The sequence below is a fragment of the Betta splendens genome, chromosome 17, assembly GCF_900634795.4.
Source record: "Betta splendens chromosome 17, fBetSpl5.4, whole genome shotgun sequence".
Lineage (NCBI taxonomy): Eukaryota > Metazoa > Chordata > Actinopteri > Anabantiformes > Osphronemidae > Betta > Betta splendens.
Window position 1 is genome coordinate 3729927 of NC_040897.2, and position 12252 is coordinate 3742178.

The 12252-nt window shown below is 40.8% G+C and overlaps 1 protein-coding gene across 6 annotated transcripts in view; it reads right to left on the bottom strand.

Annotated features, from left to right (window-relative positions):
- LOC114843888 (cadherin-24) overlaps window positions 1-12252 on the bottom strand; it is a 120463-nt gene that overhangs the window by 52428 nt on the left and 55783 nt on the right. For all 6 annotated transcript variants that reach the window (XM_041067999.2, XM_055503645.1, XM_029130716.3 and 3 more), the window contains 2 exons: window positions 9882-10001; window positions 3921-4088 (listed from right to left, as the gene is read on the bottom strand). In XM_041067999.2, the coding sequence (XP_040923933.1) occupies window positions 3921-4088; window positions 9882-10001 (288 nt within the window). The remainder of the gene's footprint in view (window positions 1-3920; window positions 4089-9881; window positions 10002-12252) is intronic.

Genomic DNA, 12252 nt, shown 5'->3' on the forward strand with positions numbered 1-12252 from the left:
AACAATAGCTTTGATAGGGGTTCAAGTCAAGCAACAAACCTCCCACCCCAGGACATCATTAGTTCAATTTTGGCACTAAAGCCAGTGGTCTACTGGATATAAAGCCTTATTGCCCCTCCAACTCCTGACAAGTCTGCTCCCGCTGCAGCCTGCGTTATCTTGTAATCATCTGTTTAATGCTGCAAATCTAAAATGCAAGTCAAAATATTCCTTATAATTATAGAGTGTAGTTATTAGACTATATATGGCTTGTTAGTCTGTTGCGGTTTGCAGACATAATTTTGTGCACCACTAGTTTATGCATAAGCACTAGTTACACCCTGTGTTTCTTTGAAATACACATGAGACATGTCTCTCTCCTTTTGGTGCATAGCTTCATAAAAGACATACCCGACTTTAAATGGTCGTATCTGCTAAGTCGTGAAAGCTGCATTACTGAGCTCTGTGTCACAGGAAAGGAAGCTCCTTCTAGTTATCAAAGAAATGACTATAAGGGTAATTTATAGACACTATTAATATATCTATTACTGCCTTGACCTTGTCTAAGCCATTTAAATGTTTAACTGAAAATTTTCAAACCTGCGCTTGATGAAATGAACTTAGATCATGATGTGATGATATGATCAGGCACGGATGGTAAATAAACTATATATGATGATGAAAATATATAGAATACAATTCAGAATTAACCCAAAATACAATCGTTAATAATAATCATCATTAATAATAGTCGTTAATAAATTGATCTAATCTTTTCAGTTCAGCAGTAAATGCATTTTCATCTATGCCAGGAAAATAAATGTAGAGCACATAAAAAATGACTTCTGGCTGTTTCTTGTTGATAACATGAGTAAAGCTAACTGTAGCTGCTAATGTGATTAGCACTAGTGATTTATAGAATTAGAAAAACCAATCAGGCTTAAACTTTCAGACGTGTTACAGCATTATCTCTCTATATTATGTTAGAAGATCCCCCTGCTGCCTTGCCCCCACTGGATAGAACAGGTGAATAACAGATGGATATGAAAATCAATATCATTCCCTGTATTATCCCCAGTTAGGATAATAATAATCTAAGTTGATTACACATGTATATGTCACTCCTGCTGCCTCCCTCTCCTTCCACAGATGCACCTGCCCTGCATTAGTCTTGTCCTCCCTTGGTTACAGCCCTCAGTCCCACTCAGCTGCGCTCCACAATCATCAGAACTGCCTATTCCATATACCCACACTAGAGCCTCACTCCCTGCAGGATAACTGCTGCTTGGATGGGGTTACTGAACTAAGCCTGACCCTAACTGGGCACTGTTGAACAGAAAACTGCTTCCCAGCTTCTTCAGACCCTTGATCACTGGGTTTGATTAGTTTGCTTTCACATTCGCATTGTGCTTATGCTATTTCACATGGAACTTGAAGTGGGATCTAATGTCTTGTGTGCTGCCCAGTAGTTCAGCATTAATTAAATATAGTGTGCACAGTAAACACTAAAACACACAAAAAATCACTAAAAATCAATTCATTGAGTCAGTGTAAAAATGTATAATAATTTACCTCATAATCAAGCAACACTTTTCCTGAGCATTTAAAACCACTAAGCACATTCACTATGTGAATGTGCTTAGTGGTCACAAGTCACAAGTAGATTACTAAGACACGGATGCTGTCAAACCTCAACCATAAAGGCTGATTTTCAGACAATTAGTCAACAATGTTTAAATATGTCCACCATAATTAAACTACAGTACTGTATGTGAGCATAAACAGATTTGTCCAATAAACTGTGCATTGCTACAGTAGCACAGGTTGGACAAAGTCGTGATGATTTTCATGAGAGGCCAGTCTTAAAAACCAAGGGAACCCGTTCTGTTGTTTCTGAAGCCTCTGGCAGATCTACATGACCTGACAACACAAGCTACTGGTATGTGATTGGATAAAAAACCATAATACATTATACTGTACTGTACAACACTAGAAGCAGCACTACAAAGTGGAGACTATGGAGAATATCTGTAGTCACTGAAAAGCAGCACCAGCAGCTAATGATTATAGCGTCAGTACTGTGTCTTCACTACAGCCATGTACAGTAGAAATGTAAGAACTGTAGAATAAGTATAGAATAGTTCTGTACTGGAACCTTTAATTAATGCATTCCCCTCTGTCTTCAGAAAGCTATACATCAGGTTTGGACGTAACAAGAGTGACCTATCAAGACAGAGGCAGCTGCAGTGAAGCACGCTGCTTCACAACAGGGGTTTGGGGCTGTATTACACACTGTTTCAGTTCAATGGCTTTGTAGTGGGGCCATTTAATACATGACAGTCCCCAGTGGAAGACAGACATGTATATGTTACTGGGCGGGTGGTGTCTTTGCCCACTGGACAGACTGAAAACCATCACAGGATGTCGTCCTGGCTCACATCTTTGAAGGTACAGTAGAGCTCCTCTGTGCCTGTAGTTTCATTCACAGGTATTAACTGTACCCAGTTACTGATCAGAATAAAAGTACTGTGGTAAATTTCAGTTTGTCCACGTCTCACCGCAACAATAGCCATTGGGAGCATTGGTTTGACACAACTTCTGTAATCATTACCACTAATAACACGACAGGAGACTAACAGCTGAGATGTAACTGTGACTTTAACGAGACTGGAATCAAATCCCGGTCTAATCAAAAACATTAGCAGGAAGTGATGGGTGCTGTTTCTGTGCAGGCTGGGATCATGCATCGTGGAACATTGTGCTGCTGTATTGTTGTTAGGCGCATGTAGGAGTGTTACATAACAACTTCGCCGTTTGCCTTCAGAATACAAGAGAACAATCTCCCTGAGACTTTCACTGTCAACACAGGAAATCATTTGGTGCGACTTGTCTGTATCAGACAGTGATTTCAGCGTTTGTAGCTGGTAATTAGCTGCATGTAGATTTACAGCTGATGAGTTCTAAATCAAAAACCCTGCACATGTCACCAGTGTTTTCACTCCACACTTTAACCGTGTGTGTTCTAAAAATACTGTAAATTCACCCCAGAGTTGAAGTTTGGTTGATTTATGCTCTTAATAGGTAATGTTGTTATTGTTTACAGTCTCTTGACAGGACGTATGGACTGTCCAATGAAGTTGCATTTTTTAGCTTTGTATAGCTCCGATAAGCCATAAACAATAGCACCTCATTCTGCCAACACTCTGCTCCTTTATTGTATGTGACAAACTGCTCCTCCAGACACATTTGTCACTTATGGGTGTAGACGGTTGATCTAAATGCTATTATTGTTATTATGATTACCACATGTGCCCTTCTCTCCTCCCTTCTGTGCTCTACTGTATATTGTTCAGTCCTGGCACCTCCCCAACACTGTGTTTATGTGTTGCATATTCATACACTGTATGATGCATTCAGCCCCACACGGTGACTTCCCCACCTTTGTATACCTTCTCTGCTCCTCACCACTATTTTTGTTTGCCCCATGTGTTCTGTTGTTGTATGTCCTGTGCACCTGAACTCCATAATTTGGGACTACGGAGACACAGATGCGTGAACTCTGCTGCTGAATGTTTGATGAGCCGCTCTGCACCCTGCAGGAGACCGCTGTTGTGGGAATCCTGACAGGACCTTTGGGTTGAAAAGGTCTGAACACTGCTGTGCCTTCAGGTGCACAATAGAAAGTCTATCAGTTGGAGCTCTGATACTGCCTTACTCTTTGTTTTTGAGAAAGTGAGGAAAGTGTAGAAAGTTAACACGAGCAGCAAAGTAACTGAATACAGTCAGCGTTTAGTGATTAGCAGCCAACTCACTGTTGCTCTCATGTGTAAAGCCCTGACTGTTTGCTGCTGGGACCATTCGACAGGTGCAGCACTTCCCTGCATTCTATTCCTGGGAGCTATTCATTGTCTGTGGGTGGATGTGGGAGCTGACTAACTCACTCTGGGTGAAGCGAGGAGGGTTGTCGTTGACGTCAGAGAGCCTCACGGTGACAGTGGTGGTGCCTGATAGGCCGCCCAGGTGGCCCCCCATGTCTTTGGCCTGAAGCACCACCAGGTACTGGTCCTGGGTCTCCCGGTCCATGTCAGGTATAGCGGTGCGCAGAATACCTGGAGAAAATACAGAGTCAAAGGAGAAAAGATGAACTGAGCAGGTTCTAAAATACTCTTTCTGGCCTTTGCTGTGTTTTGGAACAAAGCTTCATGCGTTTTAGGACCTCATCCAGCTCTGCAGGTTTTCATCAGTGTCTGTTTTCCACAGACGTCCATACACTATGTTGTGTTTCTTGGCCCTAGCAAGTAATATTACAGTATAGTATAGTATAGTATACTGTAGTATAGAATACCCTTATTGTCCCACGATGGGGAAATTACCCTGTTGAAACAGCACAGAGACATATAGACATATAAACAGTAGAAATAGCACAATAATAATAATAACACAGTTATTTTAAGAAATTAGAAATTAGAACTTAGAACTCCACAGGTTATCAACATTATGTACACATAACAATGATGTAAGGTGACTGCACCAAACAAAGTGAGTACAAAGTGAGATTACTGTATTTGTATTTGTATTTGTATGTGCATTGTAAGACATCAATTTAATAAATACTTATTCTACAGTCTAATATAAAAATGTGTTATATAAATTTAACTATAAATCATCCCCTTTATTGTCTAACCTGAATAACATATCAGCCGAGGAATTGTTACAGACGCTCACTCAAAAACCCACCAAGTAACAGAAACGGCTGCTAATGGCTTAAGATACACTGTGGCTGGACCCATTTGTTAAGACGCTTCAAATAAACAAGAAGTGACAACTGAATAAGGAAACTAAACTAGACAAAGTATAAAATCAAACTTGGAAACACAAACAAAGGAGCTCAGACACAAAACCACTGCTAAACTTCTGCTGAACAAAAATCACTGCAGGAACAAAATAGAAACAAAACTCACTAACCAGACAACTAACAAAATGCAAATGTACTGTAAAAGACAAAACCGACCAGCAGACATGAGGCAATGGGTCCAAGGAAACACACAACCATTGGGTTATAGCTACCAGTCATGATGCAATGATAAATATTTTAGTAAGTAACAGTAAATCCTAGAATGCCTAATAAGGTATATGGGCTTTGGTTACATGAGGCCTGTGTATTTGGTTATTTAATTTAATTTATACAATTAGGCTGTAAACTAAGAAAGAAAGTGCCAGTGAACGCAGCAGTTGTTTGATCATGATATAAAGTAATAAGCCATCAAGATGTTGCTGAACTTTCATTTTCAATAATTCAAATGTATTTTTCTCTAATTGACACATGAAAGTCCTTCTTACATCTTATGAGTGTTTGAAGGCGTTTTTAAATCTATTGGACATAGTTAAACAGCATCACGGTGAAGTCCTGGCTACTGTTGTGGATAATGTTACAGCCTTTCAGACATGTCGGACTCAGGATCCATTTGACAGCAACAATTTAGGAGTTAATGTCCCGTTAAAGTCACACAGAAACTCACAGAGACACCCACACGTATATTAACACAGATATGTGAAGAGGTTCGTATGGAAATGATGAATCACCAGCAGCCAGACGTGCTGACAGAGCGTAAAATCTCATTCTGGATCTCACTCTCTTTCCCAGCCCACCAGGACGCATCACTTACACGCATTCAACACTGATCAGCTACTCTGCGCAAATGACCTCATTCTGCTCCGTATGATTGGATGTCGCACATCAAGCGCTGCCTGCATTCGCGTTTACACGAAGCAGAACACCAGCCTGAACGGACAGCAGCTCAAGGTGTGTCCCGTTCAGTGTCGGTCGGAATCCTGACAAATACGCAGGTTTCCAAAGAGGATTTATGACTCCTGTACTTCCTCGTTTTTTTCAAAAATGTTTTTATTAGTTCATATTTTTATTTATTACGGAAGTATTGTTGACTGATCAGAAAGGCTGATTTTATTGTCACTCTCTCCTGCAGTGACAGATTTGTTACAGATTCATAACTAGCACCTGCAGAGACGTTTCAGCCCCTGACAGCATAAACATCTGACACACTATAAACAAAATATATGCCCTTTGTTACTTTTGAAAAACAAATAAATTTACTTCCTGCAAGAGAGAAGTAGTGTACCAGCAGTAGTTTTGAGGATCCACCTTCACTTAGACTCAAGTTTGTGAAGGTGGTTTATATAACTGAGTGCACTGTATGTATTTTCAAACATTTCATGTAATATATTCGGGGTTCAACTATAACCACACCTTCATCTGTGGAGCGTTTGAGTCTTACAGGGTCTGCTCCTGCCTCCAACGTAGTTACTGTTGCTGGTCCTTCTGCCACTCAGTATGTGACCTCTGTGCTCTGGGGTGGGGGTCTGTGTGGGTCTGTTCTTGCACTGAAGGACCTACAGTAATGTAGGACGATGACCTAACCCATGGGCAGCACACAAACACTACTAAAAGCAAGTTTCACCTTGGCGGTCTATGATTTCCTAACCTGTGTTTTCTCTAATACCCATGAGGCTTGTAGGTACTGCATATGTTTTATGTTTGCAATTAGAAAGATGTTTGACTAGGTAGGTTTTTGCTTTGCATAACAATATTATTGTCATTGTCATTGTGTTACTATTCTTTTGGATGTTGGTGGTGTTCATCTATCTCTGCCCATCCTTCCCTAGAAAACAAGCTGTCCACCTCAGCAGCTGCACACTGAGCTGCTGGACAGAACGCAAGAACGGAAAAATACATAAATCAAATTTGAGGAAACTTGCTGTTTGTGTCATATGACTCCTGCAGTATGTTTTTCTGTTTGTCTGTTTATGTTTTCGGGGCAAAAATATGTAGACTTGCTCATTTGCTGGTGTTAATTGCTTCGAAGAAACAACCTAAGGACGATGGAATTCAGGAGAAAGGAGAATGATGGGAAAAGAAGCAGTTTGTGAAGGGGAAGTAACTAAATCATATGTGAGGCAGTAAAGCACAATATCAATCACAGCCACTGCTTTAGCAGGTTGTTCCAACTCCCCCCTGCCCCAGCTACCACTGATTACCCCGATCAGGTGTGTCAATTGGTTTTCCAGCTGCTGATTGACTGAACACACCTGATTTAGGTTATCAGCAGAGTTGGAAAACCAGCAGAGAAACCACCCCGTCCCATAGTGAAGGAGAAGATGGAAGTTGCTTCTGTTCAAGCCTGAAGAAGACATGTGATTGTCCACCAGTCCCAAACAGAAGAAGGACAAAAGGTGACCTAAAGATTCTACACAGAACCAGACCGATTGACAATTATGGGACAGAACATGTGATGGATGTGCGACATCATGGATCACTTTAAGGCAAAGTGTTGATCATGAAAGAAGGTCGAATGCACAGAGAATAGCAACAAATTATGATGTGATTCGATAAATGAGCTCAGTCAAATCTCATTTATTAAAAGTTTCTGTGAGAAGCATTTTCATTATGTCCTGCAGCATGGGGACTCCCAGCATAGTCTTTAGTAATTGAAAGATTGATTTGTGGAACTGACTTATTCGAATTTCAAAATATAAAGGTAGCATTTTTGCTGGTGATTAGTGACAAATATATATATATATATATATATATATATATATATATATATATATATATATATATATATATATATATATATAGCTTAGAAACGTTTGTTTTCCTCACATATAATAAAACTTTTTCTAATTGTTTTTCAACTAAGAACAGTTTCTGCTGTTTGTGTTTCTTTTCCCCTCCACTGCATCAGTTACCTGTTTTCTGGAAGGAAGAATAGTTAGAGCCCCAGTAATGATGATGATGACTGGTTAGTCACACAGGCTACCACTGGTCATACTGTATGGTTAGTGCTGCTTTACCTTACTGTAACTCACTAACTAACTCCATGAACTCAGTGATGGAGGTTTAATCCTTACAGATGTCCAGGCGTGAAGTCTGTACGTTGTTTGGGTTGAAGCTTTGAGATTAATGCTGATCAACAGAGAAGGACATGAAAGATGTTTAATTCTTAATTACATATTGGACGTCTCTGTTTGGCTTAGTAGAAGATTAGGCAGATACTGGTCTATGCGACGACTTAGTCTGTGCTCATCATGACCGTGTCACACTTGTCAAGGGCTGTTTTTGGAGATTCCCATCCAGCTACAGCAGATGTCTCCCTTCATTCTCTGTCCTCTCTCTGACAAGCCTGCCACCTGTGTGTGGGCTGTAGATGCCTGTTTCACGCTAACTACACGAGCATTCTGAATGATTGTTTAGCCTCAACCGCACCAGCATATGCCTGGCTTTTATTTCATTCTAATTATGGATAGGAAACCCATTTTCCAGCTGATGCAAAGTCACAAAGCCTCCATGATAGCGAGAGCGTGGCATCTGTCTTAGGCGCTGCAGCGCCATGCGAAAGCTGGCCCTGTTGGACTTTATTCATGCTCTGAGGCTTGGCACTGCTGGTTACATCATGCATGTTGAACTCCGACTGGACGTTGACCACATTGAGGGTTTTATCCATTGTTTGGTGGCCAAGGTCGGAGAATAATGCTCTTGCCCTGTTATTGTGGATTCAAGCCTCCTACAACACTCTCCTGATTATTCTTCAGTTCACTTCTTTACAGTAGTCTTTCCGCTACTTACCTTAAGCGTCCACTTCAGGTGTTACACGGTTTGAACCCTGTCCTTATTCCTTATTTTTTCCCAAATAGCTGGTGGTTAAGTAAAAACGCCGAACCAATACTGCTGCCTGGCTTCCTGGGTCCATGTCAAAACCACAAGGAGCATAATTGCATCCCTCTGTCTCATTATCATGGTCATAATGCACAAAGGGTAAAGTTGTATATGCTTTTGCATGTCAAAGCAGTCAATTGTTAAACACTGCCATTCAGTCAGGCATCTTCTATACCCTCATTGTTAGATAAAGCGTTTGTTTGTGAACTGTCAATCAAAAGAGCATCTAAAGCATCAAAAGTTGGAACTCTGTTTACTGAGTGATGATTCCCCTCGAAGGTATGAGTCAATAAATAAATAAATAAATAAACAAAACACCTCCACACTCCCCACCTTCAACAGAACTTCTCGCCCTCGGGTGATGTGTGTGACACATCACCCGCACTAAGCGAACACACAGCAGACAGGTCCTTTGAGCCCTCTGTAATTTGTCCTGTGTAGTGATTCACAAACCTGCACTGACGTCTCTCTTTCAACACGCTTCATCCAAAAATAACACTTTGCTGCCGCTGTGTATTAAACTAGCAACATGAATACAGTCCTGACAGCTTATACTGAACCAGGGAGGGTTAAGACCCTGTACAGTAGAGTACAGCACGCCTACGGTATCAACACTACTGTATATACAGTAGCCACACACTGTTAGCACTGCTTTTAACACTGTACAGTAGTTCACAACATCTTATTAGAAAAGCTGGAGCATCAGGATTAAAGGAACACCACTGCACCGTTTACATTTTTTTATTGAACGGGCTCCAATTTGTTCATGCTACCAGTGAATCTTCCAGATGCAAAACAATCAGTTTTGGTGTCCCACAGGGTTCTGTGCTTAGTCCAATACATCTCAGTCTGTAAATGTCTCCTCCAGGTGATTATTATTATGAACACTACATACTGTATGAAACACACTAAGCAACGGAAACACTGTGTGTGTGTGTGTGTGTGTGTGTGTGTGTGTGTGTGTGTGTGTGTGTGTGTGTGTGTGTGTGTGTGTGTGTGTGTGTGTGTGTGTGTGTGTGTGTGTGTGTGGATTGAGCAGTGATGTGTTTCATCCATGAGTCATCATGGACTCCAACATTCGCCTTTCCACATCTTGGGTATATTTGCTCTGTGCTGTGTGTGTGCGTGTGTGTTTACATTCTGAAGTACACCTATATATAAACTCTCTCACCTGTCTGTGGATCCACTGAGAAGTACTGCTGGCCCTGCACCAGTGTGTAGACTAGCTTGGCGCTGTTCCCATAAGTCGGGTCATCAGCATCTGTCGCTGTCACCTGGATTATAGATGTACCTGCAGGGAAGACAGGAAAAGAGGAGAGAAATAACGAAGAGAAGAAAGTCAATAAACGAAGGAAATAAGCAAAAAGGTCAGAAAAACAAAAGAGGAGCTAAGAATATGAGACAGCTTTGTATAAAGACAACCTCCTCTCTCCTCTTCCACTGCTTCTTTTTCAATCTCTTTGCGACAGCACTGTGACAAATACTTTATTTGCGCCCCCTCCTCTCCACCTGCACCCCCACCACCTCCCTCATGCATCCTGCTGTGCTTGCCTTCCTCCTCTCTCCTCTCGATTGACTCAGTCTCACTTCATTGCTTTTCATCTCCATCTACAATTCTCTTTTGCTTCGTTTCTCAATCGGAACGTCTCTTCATCGATCCTCTCTCTTCATTTGAATCTATTTTCTATTGTCTGATGGAGTGTCAAATCTTTCCAAATGGTGGAAATACAAAACACAGTAAACGCTATTCACATGTATTTATCTATGACTTGATGTATAAGTGCAGCACTGTAGCAGTTCTCAAAACAGAAAAGTTGATGGAGCTGCTGTCATTTGGTCTGCGATGAAACATAAAATATAAATTCAACAATATGACGATATGTGCATGTGCAAGTAAATCATGAGTGGGGCAGGGCATTGTGTGGCTGCCTATCCAAAATACTTACTTAAAATCAGACAATTAATAAGATGGATGTAAGTACTGTATAAGACCTGCTTTGGTTCTAAACAAACACAAACTAACACAACTAACGACTAACTGACCAGTTTGCCTCATAAAGCAAACCAGTCTGATCCAGTCCTTACAAATAAAACGGGTTATAATGTGTTTAATGGTGCTGAGGCGTTGTATATGTTTGAACTGTAGCTAGTCAGACCACATGGAATGAGACGGGGCAGGGTTCAGATGTGAGTTAGGGTCTAACCTGCTGGAATAACAACTCTTTATTGGGTCTTCTCACCAAATTTGCACACTGCAAAGCCTTTGAGCGTCCTTATGTTTTATTCTTTTTTGCACATTAAATAAATGCAGACATGTTTTTAGTTTGTTTTTGACACCAGTAAAAAGGGAATGTGTGCTCCAGGGAAAAGCAATGATTCTCCAACATATGCTGCAAAAACACAAATATTGAAACAAAGGATTTTAATATTCATACTAAAAACCTATACTTTTCCTGGCTCACTTCCAGTGAACCTCGTGTTAGTGCATCACCGCCGTCATCCCGTCAATGAGGCAGTGACGTTTCATCTCCCTCAACCCTTCACCCTCTAATGTATCATGTAACAAGTCTTTGATGGGACTCTCACTGCAGCACCCTCTCATCTACTTAATCACACATACTGCAAAGCGCCTCAGTAAATATTGAAACATCAAGTAAACAGAATCCTGTATGAGCTGCCATGAGGGCAGGCTGATAGGATTACTAAATAGTGGTCTCCATCATCCCCTCTCCTTGGGCTGCTGGCATGGTCATTATTCTGATTTGAATTAAACAATTCAGCTCAAGAAGGACCTTGATGTTTGGGTAAGTATTTAAGAGGCACATGCCAATGGCTTCAGGCCAAATATACTGCCCAGTTTAGTGGTGCAATATTAAAAGTAAAACCCTCTTTTCTGGCAAATTGCATGGTTCCTTGAAAGCAATTCTCCTTGCTTTTAAAAGACTAGAGTGCTTCTCAGAAATGAGCCATTTTCAGCACCAACGGGTGAGTTTGAATTGAGATTAGAGTATACAAACTGCTTCTTAAAGGCACTTTGCAGCCAAACTCTGAATTACAATCTCACACGGTAATTGTCACTCCAGCATCTTGCTGCAACATGATCCTCCAATCGCTGCCTTTAGCTCGATTTCATTGATGTTCCAAGCAGCCTTATTACACTGAACATGATCTTTCTGTGGTCACAGAAATATTATCAGGTCACTGTGACTGTAACATGGGCTCTGTCACCACCTTGGAAATGTCTCAAACACCATTTCCTGGCTCACATTTGCACAAATACCATGTTTCACCTTCAGCTGCAACTGACAACTTGCAAATGACAAAAAACAATTGAAGCATCATAAAATGATTTTTGATTTTAAGGTGTTTGCAGTGAAAACACACTTTCATCCTCTATTAATGTTATGATGATTAATTTATTCATGTTGAATAATAAATTTCATCTACAAAATACTGCTTCACAAAGAAGAAGAAGAAGTCTGGAAGCAACACAGATGAAAACAGGTGGGCAGGACTATGAATGTCGGTTAGTGCAGTGTGGA